We start from the raw sequence: 16,453 nt of genomic DNA, 5'->3' as shown, positions 1-16,453 counted from the left end.
TCTGCTTTCTTCTTGTTTTTTTTGTGCTTTTCTGTGAAAAACGACAAATATAGGTTATCCACAGCCAATGTACCGATGGCTCAAAGACGGAATTCCAGTGACCGATTTTTCAAATGGTCAATACTACCGTATACCCATTACGAAGCGTGATGATAGCGGATCTTATCAGTGTAATTTTTCCTTTTTTTAATTTAATTTTATTAAAAAAAAAATTTTTAATTATTAACATTATTTATTTGTTTTTTAGGTATGGCACGGAATGATGCTGGAACGATATTTAGTGAAAAGATTGATGTGGTCGTTGCATGTAAGTATAATATTTAAGTGCTTAATCGAAATAGTTCAGCAATGAAACATATATGATTGCATGTTAGTGGAAAATGAAGCTTTTCACAATTATGACGACGAAATAATAGTCTCGAGGCATGAACATTCAATTTTTTGTTGCTCAAAACGTTCATTTTTTTTTTTAATTGTATTTTAGACATGGGAAATTTCGAAAGTGTTGATGAACAAAGGGTGTCGGTTGAGTTGGGTCATCCAGCGATTTTGGACTTACCACCGATTGAATCCATACCAACACCGTCTGTCACATGGCAAGATGAAGAGCATGCATTGGATTTCAATATAAAATATGCAGTGACATTGAAAAATCAATTGATCATTTTGAATGTTGACGAAATGGATGCAAAAGCGTATCGTGCGCGCGCCATCAATACGATTTTGGGAAAAGAAGAAAATAGTGCGTTCATTCAATTAAATGTCAGCGGCGGTTCATACGGACAGGAAATAGCACCGGAAATTATTGTACATCCAGAAAATTTGCAATTGATTCGAGGCGAAGAGTTGGCACGATTGCAATGCATTGCCAACGCCCGTCCATTGCATGAACTGGAAACTTTGTGGATGAAAGATGGAATTTTAATTGAAAATACCGGTCTTCAGCACACATTGGACGATCCATGGAATCGGACATTGGCATTGTTATCAGCAAATCTAACACATAACGGTCAATATACATGCCAAGTTCGATTGAGAAGTGGCGGTTTTCCAACAGTCACATCCACAGCAACAGTTATTGTACAAGAGCCACCAAGTTTCTTCTCGCCATTACGAACCGAAACACTTGGCGAATATGGATCGACTTTGATTATTCCATGTGACGTTATAGGTATGTGTATTTGTTTGGCACAATACATCTTTATGCGAAATAATTTGCAATTGTTTTCTTTAGGCGAACCAACACCACATGTTACATGGTTTAGAAATGCTGAAGCACTGGACATGACAAGTGAACGGTAAGACTCTTATCGTAAGAGATAAGATTTTCAAATAAAAAATTGACAAAAGCCATACTTTTTAGATATGCCGCCCATTTTTTTTATTTTCATTCAACGAGAGAATTTTCAATTTTAACTTTTCGTCATTTTTCGTTGCATTTCAGGTACATCGTTCAGGAAGATAATTCATTAGTGATAAAGAAACTATCAATGGACGATTCGGCAATGTTTCAATGTTTGGCCTCGAATGATGCTGGTGAAAAGTCGTCGTATACATGGCTTCGTGTAAAAAGTAAGTAAAAAAAACTTTATGACCAACTCATTGAAATGCCATAAAAAGGTATATTTAACAATTCGGCGCACAGTTTTAACCTCATTTGGGATTCAAAATGGAACATTTTCAAATTTAAATTAACACTAACTTTTTTGTACGGAAATTATATTCACTACTGTGAAAATTTAATTAAGAAAAAGGTATTGAAATTAACCATAAAATTTACGTAACTTCTTGTATAATTAAAAGCTGACAATATAGATAAGGGTATGTTTGTCGATAACGATTCCAATATATCCGAATTGTCCTCTAATCATCTAACAGTCAAAAGTAGTGAAATTATAAGAAATCGAATGAGGCGCTTTGCTCAGCCGCGTATAATTCGTGTGCGAGCATCACCGTCTGCATCGGATCGATCGTCCTTGTCCGAAATTTCATATGATTCTGCTACTTTATCTGGATCGGGTCACGACGTAACCACTAAAAAACGGAAACTCAAAGGATTTCGCTTTGATTCAACTACTTTACCGGGCAGTAAGCAATATGAAATACAATGTCAATGCATGAAATTAGCACGTGCACAATTAATGCTTTTCAACCATTTTTTAATATATTCTGTCATAATTTCCATCATTTAATAATTTAATTGTCTGCAACATTTTACGTCTTGTATGCATTCAATGTTTACCAAATGCACAAAGAGTTCGTTTGTACACAGTGTGTTCATAATCGCACTCAATGCAATCGTTCACTTTTCTTTTATTCTTTTAATTAAATTTCACATTACCTTTTTTTGTCGCACTTTTCACAGATAAAACGAATGATTTAATGCACAGTATTTTATATGCATCAAAATGGATGAGTTGGCTTTTGTTTGCTATATTTGAACGCATTTTTTTCAGAGCTCCAGCAATAGAGAGAGATATGTGTCTCTGCATGTATAAATTCTTCACAGCCATTCGCTGGCTACCAGAAATGAAATGTGGAAAACATATTTACTGATGTCTTTCGTTTTATTCCGGCACTGGAGTCTTTTTTTCACTCTTCCTCTCTCTCTCTCTCTCTCTCTCTCTCTGTGTCCCTCTTGTACTTTTTCTTCGCTCTCGCACGTGCGATTGCTGTGTTAACGGCAATTTTTTCTATTTCTGTTGCCGTTCAATTTCCGCTGTATGTGTTGCTCTTCTTTTATTTCGCCATTTAATCTGACACAGTCAAATGTCCATTTTTCTCGTTGGTTCCGTCTGTTCACCCCCGTTTTTTTTCCTTCTCTCGTACTCGCCATACTTGTCGTACATGTATACAATTTGATTTGTAGTGAAATTTTTGTTTACATTTGTCTCTTTCGCCATTCGCTTTTCACATGCAAACTCTCTGACTATTGTTTTCTCATGTGAGCGCGTTTTTCCTGGCATTATTACCATTAATCCGATTGCATTTGTTTTGTTGTCAGTTTCGTGTTCTTTTGGCGACCTTATCACTCGACGAACCGAATGGGAGAAAGGAAAACAAATGAAAACTACTTTGGAATGCTTACGGTTAACAGCTGCCAGATGAGAATTGCACGCGCTTTTATAGAACTTATAAAGTGTTGGATTTCAATTGAATTCTTGTGTTTCTCAATCTTTTTTCTCTCTCAATCTCTCCTCCTCCGCCTCCGCCTCCGCCACCGCTCTCTCTGCATTTTTTACGTCGGCTGAAAAGTACCGACATCCCAAAATTGAATTCGCATGAGTGAAAAAAGTGTTCATCCATAGAGAGATTCATGTGTGGTGTACACAGCATACATGCAGCATACATGAGAATTGTGAGATGCATTCGGTAAATTTCTCTTTTGTTTCATTCAAACACCAAACGAATCGTTGTTTGTCTCACTGTTGACATTATCTCGACTTTCGCATCTTTCTCTATCTCTTAGTTTCAACGAAAATAATTATCTCTTACAATTTCTGGGTCGCAATTTAAAACTTCCAGCTGAAGTCATTTACAACAACTTTTTAAATGTCATGCATTTGGCGCAACTCATTTTCAACATGATTTTCTCTCTTCGATGGAGTCTCAATACGAATGACCAAATCGCTTGCGGTAGAAAGCGAAGAAAAAAAATGTTCAATTGTTTTTACAGTTGCAATTTGACATCACAATAGATAAAGCTGTGAATTAAATAACAATACTTGCTTGTCTTGTTAATGACCATAGTGCTATGACTCCACTACAAAAGCGGCTTTGTCATGTCTGCGTCTGTGTTTTGTCACTTCAAATCAGATCAAGTTCATTGTTTTTTAGTATATCCATTAAGTATGTTTGGTAATTAGTTAGCAATATCGCGCACAACAAGATTCGATGACGTAGTCAAATCATTGCTCAATCAGTTCGAGGCTTATGTAAATTATCGCAAGCATTACACTTCAGGCCACACGTCCAATGAAAACAAAGCGCCAAAGTTGAAATTGATCCGGTTATTTTCATTATAATGAATGCCCTTTGCTCCGTTAGAATATTTCATATTCAACGTGAGTTGCAAAGAACTTTGAGCATAAAGTGAATTGCCAATAATTGCGTAATCAAAAGACTTGGCATTTTATTGCGTGTGCTATTGCTGCTGTTTATACAAACCATCACATTTTGCCTTCGCATTAGTCCAGTTTTAATAGACTGTTGAAGAAAACAAAGTTAAGGCGAGTCATGAGGTGCCGCAAGCTCTTTGTGATTCTCTGGCAATCTCTCAAACCGTATATGTTCGTCGTCGAATACGCGGTAGAAAACAAAAGTGAACATATACATCATGCTCAAAAGTCAACGCCAAAGTAATAATTCAACTGATTTTGATTAAATAAACTCAATAAGAACCGTGAGCTCTTTTACCAGCCAATTTACGTACGTGGTAATGTTTTGAGTAATAGTTTGGCGGAAAAGTGCACAGTTTCACTTTGAATCGAGTCAATAATTAATTTCCGAAGGTGCATAATTTTCAAAGGTGTATAAAGGGTCCACATTTGATTCATACACGTTATTTGAAGTAAATGAACTTTAACGTTTCAAGAAAATTGTAATTGTGATTGAATGACTGTATGACCAAATATATCACCAAAATTTTAATTTATTTCCGTAATTTTCGCCTCAATATATTTGCAATAGCGTTTGGTAGTCGTCTTTTTTTAAATAACATAAACTCATATTTCATTTTGATCGAAACAACATTTTCCGGAACACAAAACAGGTGTATGTAGTGTATACACATCGGTCACAATGGATTTTGTAACATCGACATCGGTTGCAATGAATATTTTGAATTAATAAAAAACACAAAATACGAAACTTATGACAAGTGGAATGTTTCTATGTGACCGTATTCGAAACCAATTTTAATATAGTTTGCACGCAATTCTTTGTTGCCGATATGCCACAAAATAGCGGATACAAATTTACTCTCTCTTTCTCTCTCATTCGATGCGTGTTTCGCTTTTGAAAAATTCATATCGTTTATTGCATACAGTTTGGCACACACTCACCGCATGTATACATTGAAGCAATTGCAAAAATCCCCCTGCACACGGCCACATACCAATCCACTAAATACAACAATTTCTGCATGCAACCAATTTATTTTGGTTCATTATTATTGTTATTAATTTTAATGTTTACTTTTCGAATATTAAATTGCCTTTATGAATCTATCACTCGCTAACCATACATCCCACCAAAATATAGATGAGATATTTATTGCTATTTTTGACGCACGAACATAAAATTCTCACTTCATTCTGGCACAACTTTTCCGTACCGAAATTATGCTCAAAGTGTCACACAGCTAGCGCCACGATGGAATTCAATGTAATCTATACTAAGTTTCCGCCAACTAGTGAAAAGACTTTTGCTCAGTTACAAACAACTGCCTAGAACTCCATAATTGTCCGTAGTGGCGCTAGCTGTGCTATAGTTTTGCATTTTATACAGTCTCTTATGGAACATAATTGCAGTGCGCTTTTTCACTTTCGATATATTTTGCACGTTATTATTTGTTATGCTTTGTGTTGAATGTTTAACTCAACTAGATTGTGTTCACACTGTCAATAATATAATAATGCATTTTATTGAATTTTCAAATATTGTCACATTCGATATTGTATTATTATTTGAAATGTTTACATTGAATTGGAATCTAATTTATTTATTTTTCATTGTATTTGATATGAAATTAGCATCGACGCCAATCATGGAACAGTCACCGAAAAATGTCACCGTTCTAGACGGAAAGGATGCAACAATTGTCTGTCGAGCTGTTGGAGCACCGCAACCAAACGTGACATGGACTTATAACGGTGAGTTTTGATTTTGATCCAATTTCCAGCACAAACAAATAAACAAACAAAACTAACGAGGGGGGGCTTTATAACATTGTGTTTCAGATTCAACACCGGTTGAGTTGACAGGTCGAGTTCAAGTTTTGGAAAATGGTGATTTATTGATATCGAATGTCCGTGAAAGTGACGCTGGATGGTATAATTGTATGGTAATGTTTGTTTTTCTTTTGTTTGCATTCTTAATTTTATAAAAGGCTATTAAATTCTATGGAAGACTTTAAAAAGGAACTTTAAAGATATACAAAATCTATATTTCGAAAACAAAAAAATTATTATATAAAAAATAAAGACAAGCATTCGTGACAGTCTTGCGGTTATAATAGTCCTCGTGTTCGCTGATTCAAATATTCTAACATTGTTGCTTTCATTTTGTATTGTGGGCTGTATTTTACTGTAGCGCTCGAATGAGGCTGGATCGGTTACTGGACAGGCATATCTTGGTGTGATGGGTATGTAGTTTGCATTAAAAACCACCTTGTCATGTTCACCATCAATTAAAAACAATAAAAAATTTCTTTTAGTTCGGACACAAATTGTTCAACCGCCAGCTGACACCCGAGTACTGTTAGGTTTAACCGCATCGTTACAGTGCAAAGTTTCAAGTGATCCGAGTGTACCGTTCAACATTGATTGGTATCGCGATGGGCAAATCGCTCCAATAATGAATAGCCAACGTGTCGGCGTTCAAGCTGATGGTACATTGGAAATACAAGCCGTTCGTGCATCAGACGTTGGTGTCTACGTCTGTCATGTGAGCCCATTATTATTCTTGCATAAATTTATTTATTTATTAAAAATAGAATTATTATTAGAATACAGAAGAATTGGTATTTTTTTCTATTTTTATTTTCGATTTTGTCGTATTTCTTTCATTCGGCTGTTTTTTATTGACCTAATTTTCTACAAATTCTTTTGAATTTGATACTTCATGTCTGACTTAACTGACTTTTATCAAACTGTTGTGAAAATATATTTTAAATATACATTTTCCATTTAAAGGTAACATCTCCTGGTGGAAATGAAACGCGCTCGGCTCGACTGGCAGTAATTGAATTGCCATTCCCGCCGACAAATGTGAAAGCCATTCGATATGATACACAAACGTATCGTTCAATTAATGTATCATGGACAGGCGGTTTCGATGGAAATAGTCCAGTTTTGAAATTTATAATTCAACGACGAGAAGTGCCCGAATTAGGTATATATCAAAAAGTTTTCACACAAATACATTACACTCATTACAAAAATAGACGCTTTTAATATTTAATTTAGTTTAGTTTCATTTAAATTTTGATAAAATTTATTTAATTTCATTTCGTTTGTTGTTTAATTTGATTCTTGTATTTGTAATTTAGTTAAATTATCATTCACCTACACGATTGTTTATTGGTTTATTATTATTTTTTTATTTTATGTGCACCTTCAAACAAAAATTATACACTCGCACACATATACACATTTTCGGTGAACAAACATAAATTAAAAGAAGAATTTATAGGTCCAATTCCGGATCCTCTATTAAATTGGATCACCGAACTCAGCAATGTATCGTCCAATCATCGATGGATTTTATTGCGAAATTTGAAAGCCGCTTCTGTCTACCAGTTTCGTGTGAGTGCTGTGAATAGTGTTGGCGAAGGTCCACCGAGCGAACCGAGTAATGTTATTCGATTGCCACAAGAAGGTAAAATCAACGCGAGAGAAATCAATGGACTCATTAAACCCGAAATGTTATTGTTCTAATTACAGCACCATCTGGGCCACCGGTTGGTTTTGTTGGGTCAGCACGTTCGTCATCCGAAATAATAACACAATGGCAACCACCACTGGAAGAACATAGGTAATAAACATGACAAACATTTCTCATCAAGTTTATATTTTCATTGGAAAATCGTTTAATTTCGTCGCATTTAGAAATGGTCAAATTCTTGGCTACATCATACGATATCGATTGTATGGCTACAACGACAGTCCATGGACCATTCAAAATATAACAAACGAAGCTCAACGCAATTATTTAATTCAAGAGCTAATCACATGGAAAGATTATGTCATACAAATTGCTGCATACAATAATATGGGTGTTGGTGTTTTCACCGATGGTGCAAAAATCAAAACAAAAGAAGGAATACCGGAAGCTTCGCCAACCAGTGTCCGTGTTAAAGCAATCAATTCAACGGCTATAAAAGTATGGTGGACACCGCCAAATCCTCAACAAATAAATGGTATTAATCAAGGATACAAGTTACAAGCATGGATCTATAATATAGCCAACGGCGATGAAATGGAAACAGAAGCAAGAATGATTACCGTTCCGCCAAGTTTAATTGATCCATTGGCTGAACAAAGCGCCATTATGTCTGGTTTGGATAAGTTTTCCGAATATAATATAACTGTGCTATGTTTCACCGATCCCGGCGATGGTATTCGCAGTGAATCGGTCTATGTGAAAACAAAAGAAGACGTTCCCGGTGAGGTAGCCTCACTACAATTTGATGAGGTGTCCGATCGTGCGGTCAAAGTGATTTGGTCACCGCCAAAAGCAGCCAACGGCATTTTAACTGGATATCAGGTCAAGTACCAAGTCAAAGACGATGCAAGTACAATGAAAGTTGTGAATTTAACAGCGAAAGAGACAAGCTTGAAAGTAACAAAATTGGTGGCAACGACAAAGTACTTGTTTGAAGTAATAGCATCCACTGCAGTTGGTTTTGGTACACCGAAAATAGCCACAATGCAGTCTGGCGTTGAACCCGTCCTACCCTTACCACCCACTCAACTAGCGTTGTCAAACATTGAAGCATTTTCCGTTGTCGTGCAATTTACACCAAGCTTTGATGGTAATTCATCGATTACAAAATGGACAGTTGAAGCACAAACCGCACGCAATTTAACATGGTTTACAATCTACGAAATCTCTGATCCAGATGCAACAACATTAACGGTTACCGGTTTAATGCCATTCACATCATATCGATTGCGTTTGATAGCAACAAATGTGGTTGGCCCATCAGAACCATCGGAATCAACAAAAGATTTTCAAACAATTCAAGCTCGTCCAATGCATCCACCATTTAATGTAACCGTTCGGGCAATGAGCGCAACCGAACTTCGCGTACGATGGATTCCATTGCAACAAAGTGAATGGTTTGGTAATCCACGTGGATATAATATTACCTATCGAAATGTTGAAAATGGTTCAGCATCGTCGATGTTGAGTGCATTAATCGAAGATCATACGGCAAATTCACATGTTCTTGATAATCTGGAAGAGTATGCTGTCTATGAAGTCATCATGAATGCATGCAATGACGTTGGCAATTCAAAAGACAGCCCGCCAGCACTGGAACGTACGCGAGAATCGGTGCCATCCGTTGGACCGGTATCCGTTGAAGCAAACACAACATCTTCCACGACGATTGTCGTACGATGGGGTGAAGTACCGAAAGAGCATCGAAACGGTCAAATTGAGGGCTACAAAGTTTTCTACGGGGCTGCCAATCGTGGATCCGTTTTATTACATAAAACTATTCCAAACAATAACACTTACACAACAACTTTGACGGAATTGAAAAAATTTATTGTTTATCAAATTCAAGTGCTTGCCTATACACGATTAGGCGACGGTGCATTATCAACGCCACCGATTCGAGTTCAAACATTTGAAGACACACCGGGCGCCCCATCGAATGTTTCATTTCCGGATGTATCGCAAACAACGGCTCGTATCATTTGGGACGTACCCGAAGAACCAAACGGTGAAATTCTTGCATACAAAGTGACCTACTCCCTCAATGGGTCGACCAATTTGAATTATAGCCGCGAATTTCCACCACATGAACGAACATTTCGGGCTACGAATCTACATACGGAACGATATTACATTTTTAGTGTAACCGCACAAACGCGCCTTGGATGGGGTAAAACGTGTGCAGTTCTTGTGTATACAACAAACAATAGAGAACGTCCACAAGCACCATCGTCACCACAGATTTCCAATAGTCAAGTGCAAGCACATCAAATTACATTCAGTTGGACACCAGGTCGAGATGGATTTGCACCCCTCCGTTACTATACAGGTATGTATTTTTGTACATTTAACAAAAAAAAATACATTTTCATCTTAATCGTGTATTGATCGAATGTTGAATATAATTTCAGTGGAATTACGAGAAAATGAAGGGCCATGGACATCACTTTCCGAAAGAATCGATCCAATAATCACGTCATTCACTGCTGTTGGTCTAAAGCCACATACAACTTATCAATTCCGAATTCAAGCAACGAACGACTTGGGACCGAGTGCATTCAGTCGAGAAAGCATCGAAGTAATCACGTTGCCAGCGGCACCATCACAGGGAGTGCAGGGTTTAAAAGTCGTACCGATTACCACAACCAGTGTTCGCGTTCAATGGAATTCATTGGAAAAATCCCTTTGGAATGGTGACTCCATAACTGGTGGTTATCGAATTCTATTCCAACCAATTTCCGATTTTCCAGTTGCATTGCAAGCAACACCAAAACAAGAAGTCATGGGAATCGCTTCGAATAGCATGATTTTAACGGATTTAACACAAGATCGAAACTATGAGATCATTGTCATACCATTCAATTCACAAGGGGAAGGCATTCCATCGCCACCGGTTGCAGTCTATGTTGGCGAAGCTGTTCCATTAGGTAAGAGAACGCTGACTTTTTTTTTATTGTAAACTCTAGAGTAAATTAATTTTCCTTTTCTACATAGGTGAACCTCGAAGTGTTGAAGGTGCGGCTGTTTCAGCCACCGAAGTTCGATTGAGATGGAAACCACCAACAGAACAAAAACAAAATGGTGATTTACTTGGCTATAAGATATTCTATCTTGTGACCGATTCACCACAAGAATTGGAAGAAGGTCGTAAATATGAAGAAGAAATTGAAGTGGTGCCTGCTTCATCGAATGCACACAGTTTGGTATTTTTGGATAAATACACCGAATATCGTGTACAATTACTGGCATTCAATGCGGCCGGTGATGGGCCAAGATCAATACCAATTACAGTAAAAACTCTACAAGGTTTACCAAGCGCTCCGAATACCCTCAACTTTACGGATATCACAATGCATAGTTTACGTGTGTCATGGAATCCACCGAAGAAAAAGAATGGCGAAATTTTGGGATACATCGTGACTTATGAAACTACCGAAGAAAATGATAGTATGTCAACTTCTTTTTTAACAATTTTTTTTTGGTGAAAATTATTTCATTTTTTTTTTCGATATAGAATTTAGTAAACAAGTCAAGCAAAAGGTGAGCGGCACAAGTCTCTTGGTACAAAACCTTGAAGAAGAAGTTACATATACATTTACGGTACGCGCACAAACAATCGATTATGGTCCACCGATCGTGGGCAATGTCACAACTGGTCCACAGGAAGGCTCACCGGCAGCATTGCGTGATCTTTTACTAACGAAGACGGTGTCGAGCGTTGAATTGCACTGGAAAAACGGACCATCTGGCAAAGGTCCGATTTTGGGATACTACATCGAATCAAAGAAACGAGGTAAATTTATTACTTCATTTTAATAATTCTTTTTTTCAAGATTGTTTATTTCAAATGAAATTTCAATGAATTTTCCCCTTTTTTGAAACACGCAAACGAACAGAAAGAGATCAAAATTTGATTTGTAAGTAAAATATCCATAGGACAATCCTAAACACATATTTGATCACTTTTCATTTTGTGTGTGTTTGCCGTTTCATTTCATTCATTTGTTTTACAATTAATGTTCGTTTCCAATAAATGCACAACCATTCGAAGCATAAACGTATTCAGGCATACGATTGATGTACTAACCGCATTATTGGACTTTTTTTCTCTTTTTTTCGAAATATGAATAATATTCATTGGATATGCACTTCATTTCAAAACATGATAAAATTTCATGCATTTGTTATATGTCTTTGTTTTTTTTTTGTTCATTGCGGAGAAGATGTATAAATGGATACATTGTTTTATATTTTGTCCTGTATCAAAAATAAGCTGAAATCTTTGATTTGCGTACATTATCAATTTCTTCAAAAAAAAAAAAGAAAAATATTGATTGTCAATCAAAATATCCGTAAAATATCTTTTCCGCAATGCTTCTATTTGTGATCTTCTTATTTATGGTGTTCTTCCTATTTTGGTTTTGTACCTTATCGAGGGATAAAGAAAATGAGGTTATTAACAAAATTTGATTTCAACAGATGACACCCGTTGGGAAACTGTGTCCCGTACAACAGGCGGATCGATGCAAGAATTCACCGTTAGCTACCAAACATTGTTGCCATCCACGGTTTATTCATTCCGAGTTATTTCTTACAATGTCTATGGTATTTCGTACCCAGTCTATTCAAAGGATCCGATTCTAACACCGTCCAAACTGTACTTGGAGTATGGATATTTGCAACACAAGCCATTCTATCGCCAACAATGGTTTATGGTTTCGTTGGCCGCTACGTCCATCATTATCATCATTATGATCGTTGCCGTTCTCTGTGTAAAAAGCAAGAGCTACAAATATAAACGTAAGTGACAAAAATACAATTCTGTTGTGATTTTTCTGATAATTTTTTATTTTTCGATTCCAACAGAAGAGGCACAGAAAACATTGGAAGAATCAATGGCAATGTCGATTGATGATCGACAAGAATTGGCACTAGAATTGTATCGGTCACGACATGGCATGGGAAATGGCACATTATCTGTTAATGGCGGTACAATTCGAAGGACAATGGGACGAAAGCCAACGACTCAACCAGCAGCAGCTGCTGCACTTGGCAAATCACCACCAAGACCTTCACCCGCATCGGTTGCTTATCACAGCGACGAAGAAAGTCTCAAATGTTACGATGAAAATCCAGACGATAGTAGTGTCACAGAAAAACCGTCTGAAGCTAGCTCAAGTGATTCACAGGTAAACATTGCAATACTTTTTTAAGTATTCGTACAAAAATATCATTTTTTTCTTATTTTATTTTCCAGAATTCGGAAAGTGAAAATGAGAGTGTACGATCCGATCCACATTCGTTTGTAAATCACTATGCAAATGTGAATGATACGCTGCGTCAGTCATGGAAACGACAGAAACCAGTGCGAAACTATTCAAGTTACACGGATTCAGAGCCCGAAGGCAGTGGTGTAATGAGCTTAAACGGTGGCCAAATTATAGTCAATAATATGGCAAGATCGCGAGCGCCGTTGCCCGGTTTTTCGTCGTTCGTCTGATTTTCACTGAACGATTTAGACAAAGTAGAAATAGAAACGTCGACAGTTTTCTAAAATAAAACGCACATCGATCAATATATAATTAACTGAGGCACATACACACACAAAAAATCTGGATCTCAATCGACAATCAAAATAAACTCGTCCCTTAAGAAATGTTGTGGTGTCTAAACTACGAACAACAACAAAGCATATAGAAAATTAAATGTATTTGCTCAATTATCGTAGTTCAATGCGATTTCTTTTGATTGCGTAAAATCGAATTTTTAGGCAACTAATACAGATATATGATGTGTATTGAACGTGTGTAAAAATAAAACAAATGACTTTTTATGTTTGTGTGATAGCTAACAAAACGAAAATTTAAAGTTAGGTCAATGGATTAAGAAGAAAAATGATTTATTGCGCTTTTTCTCATTCAAACAGTCAATTAACTAATATTGAATATTTCGATCAATTTATAATTTATCCCACGCAATTGCTGTACTCGCTAACACATAACTGGGTGATTTTATGATCAATTTTGTATATATTGTGTAATTTAGATAGAAATTAATTTTGTTTTAATTTAACTTCGATACACGAAACTGCCTATTTCAATGTACTTTTAAGCATTTACAATTTCGTGTCAACTCAATTTCGTTATCATTTTATTTTCTGTATATTATGAATTTGAAGCATTCGATTCGAATTTTTTTCTCGATTTTTAGTCCAAAAATTTATCGATCACTTTTTTTTTGATTAGCAAAATTTATTTGCGTTCCATTGTTTTAAATCATTTTTATCGTGAATAGTTCTATTTTGTATGTTGTGTAAAACTCGACTGAATACATTTACTTAAATGCGTTTCTCGATGTAAGGAACTCTGTTACTGATTATAAACAAAATAATCAAGAAATTTGTAGCATAATTTAGTAAAAATTTACAAACGAACACTAATGTAAACGTCATACATTTTATGAATATCAAATAAGTGGAATATATATTGCAAATGAAACAAATATTCGGAATACTGACCATGAGATAAGAGCTGACTTTCTGATTCGATTACACATATAGCACAGCTTCTGCGGCTAAAAACTGATAGAAAATAATGCCTAAATTGTTCAATTCCATTTTTTTATTTTAATAAACATTATGACCATATCTCATCTTCATTCTCTGTTTAATCACATATATTAATACAACAACAGAGGAATCCGCATTTATTTTTCAAAACCAAACAATACATCCCATTATTCTTGGCAATATTTCCGAGCTAAACCAGTGCGATCATCTACTTAACTGTCATGTCATCTGAATGAATAGAAATTTAACCATAAAATATTACATTTACCGATTAAATCATTATGCAACAAACGATTTAAGCACAATTAGCACTCCGTGTAGCAATTATGGTTCGAATCTAATCAATAAATAAGAATAAAATTTAGCTTATCGTCCAAAATGGAAACGTGTAATTATATTATGTTAGCTATAAATAATAATGATGATGATACAATGTCGGAAACAAAATTTTAATGAAAATAAACAAATATTGCAAAAAATTTAAAATTTCTCTTTGTTTTACTCAATTTTATTTCTTCGTATATTCTACAAATAGATCATTTTTGTGATATTATGTATTATTATTATCTATAATTTCTCTACAAAGAATCTACACTTAATTAAAACTTGTGTATAGTAAAATTACGATACATATTTTTCAATTATAATCGGTTATATATTATATAAATAACCGTAAATTTAATGTAGTTTTAACATTTATATTTATTTTGATAGTAATAATTCAGTTATTTGTTTTCCCAATAAAGATCGATTGTTCTGATCTGTCATCATTGTAAAATGACCACCGTTCACAGGAATAATTCGAACGTCTGAAAGTTGGTATCTATCCCAAACAATTTTTGGAAGATTATACATTTCATTAAAATCACTAACAATTTTTTCGGTTTGAATATTTTTATCAAAGTACATATTACGACCATGTGAATGATCAAATTCTGTTGCCTTAAACAAATTTACGGTAATTGGCAGTGGATTGATCTTATACACTGCGCACATATTATGAAAATGAGCCCGTTGCTTCGATAACAATGCTTCCCATTCGATATCTGCATTTTTCAGATCAACATTTTTTACTTTTACCTCTTCAATTGCTTCATTTAGAGTCAATTTACTCACACGTTTCCACCATACTATATCATTTAACGTTTTGAAGAAGCAAGACTTCAATGTAATACAATGCAAAAACCAATTAGTATCATTAAATTCACTCGCTTTTGTGAGTGGGGATGTGTCGATTAAACCCAAAAATGAAACTGGATAACCAGTGTTTATAAGTTGATTCGTTACTTCATAGGCTAGAATGCCCCCAGAAGAGTAACCAGCTATAGCGTAAGGGCCATTCGGCAGTACTTTCTTTATCAGCGCTATCATTGCATTGGCCATTTCTTCGATGGATGATGGCTGCTCTTTTTCTGGTGACGACCACGGTAACACATAAACCGGAACACTTTTATCAATCTCATGTGCTAGTTCAAAAGCATAAGAGATGTCTCCATAACCATCTGGTAAGAAAAATATGGGTATCTGATCGCCGCGATGACGAACTGGAATAGCTTCATCACAATACAGTTTGGTAGGGGAGTTAGTTATTCTCTTCGCCAAGTCTTTGAGTATTGGGAAGGAAAACAAACCACGCGCATCAACGTGTATATTACAGTGTTTCTTTGCCAGGTTGGAAAATTTCATTACCATCAAGGAATGCCCGCCCAACGCAAAGAAATTGTCATTTCGACTGATTCGCTCAATACCCAACAGTTCGCTCCAGATTGCAGCCAGTTTTTCTTCCGTTTCGCCACGCGGTTCCTCATATAGTTGACGAGCAAATGCTTCACCGTCCGGCGCTGGAAGTGCACGCCGATCTAGCTTGCCGTTTGGTGTGAGTGGTAAGGATGATAGACACACATATGCTGCTGGCACCATATAATCAGGCAATAGAGATGCCAGATATGTACGTAGATTATTAGCGAGTGATTCATCTGAATTGGCCACTACATAGGCAACAAGACGGGTATCACTATCGGACCCGTCTTTCCATGGCTGTACAACCGCTTCGCGCACCAATGGATGTTCCTCTAAACGGGTCTCAATTTCGCCGGGTTCAATTCGGAAACCACGGATTTTAACCTGTTGATCAATGCGTCCCAGATAGACTAAATTTCCATCAGGTAGATAGCGTGCCAGATCACCAGTGCGATACATGCGTGCTGATGGTTTGTCACT

General features: G+C 36.1%; 1 protein-coding gene across 8 annotated transcripts in view; it reads left to right on the top strand.

The window, feature by feature from the left end:
• Positions 1–14,311, top strand: part of LOC116342188 (protein sidekick) — a 94,237-nt gene extending 79,926 nt beyond the window's left edge. Inside the window, exons 4-24 of one of the 8 annotated variants that reach the window (XM_031769694.1) lie at positions 54–170; positions 248–307; positions 485–1,171; positions 1,235–1,298; positions 1,445–1,572; positions 1,804–2,088; positions 5,754–5,873; positions 5,961–6,064; positions 6,313–6,364; positions 6,437–6,666; positions 6,915–7,113; positions 7,414–7,599; positions 7,665–7,755; positions 7,830–9,994; positions 10,077–10,592; positions 10,660–11,112; positions 11,180–11,458; positions 11,562–11,582; positions 12,145–12,465; positions 12,532–12,854; positions 12,923–14,311. In XM_031769694.1, the coding sequence (XP_031625554.1) occupies positions 54–170; positions 248–307; positions 485–1,171; positions 1,235–1,298; positions 1,445–1,572; positions 1,804–2,088; positions 5,754–5,873; positions 5,961–6,064; positions 6,313–6,364; positions 6,437–6,666; positions 6,915–7,113; positions 7,414–7,599; positions 7,665–7,755; positions 7,830–9,994; positions 10,077–10,592; positions 10,660–11,112; positions 11,180–11,458; positions 11,562–11,582; positions 12,145–12,465; positions 12,532–12,854; positions 12,923–13,165 (6,644 nt within the window). In that variant the 3' untranslated portion in view covers positions 13,166–14,311. Of the gene's footprint in view, positions 1–53; positions 171–247; positions 308–484; positions 1,172–1,234; positions 1,299–1,444; positions 1,573–1,803; positions 2,089–5,753; positions 5,874–5,960; positions 6,065–6,312; positions 6,365–6,436; positions 6,667–6,914; positions 7,114–7,401; positions 7,600–7,664; positions 7,756–7,829; positions 9,995–10,076; positions 10,593–10,659; positions 11,113–11,179; positions 11,459–11,561; positions 11,583–12,144; positions 12,466–12,531; positions 12,855–12,922 lie in introns of all 8 variants that reach the window. The other 7 variants (XM_031769693.1, XM_031769692.1, XM_031769697.1 and 4 more) reach the window with 7 other exon arrangements.
• The last annotated feature ends 2,142 nt before the right edge of the window (positions 14,312–16,453 follow it).

The sequence above is a fragment of the Contarinia nasturtii genome, unplaced genomic scaffold (genome assembly GCF_009176525.2).
Source record: "Contarinia nasturtii isolate CC-2019 unplaced genomic scaffold, AAFC_CNas_1.1 Cnas_scaffold_810, whole genome shotgun sequence".
NCBI classification, from domain to species: Eukaryota; Metazoa; Arthropoda; class Insecta; order Diptera; family Cecidomyiidae; genus Contarinia; species Contarinia nasturtii.
This window is presented reverse-complemented; position numbering and strand designations above follow the sequence as displayed.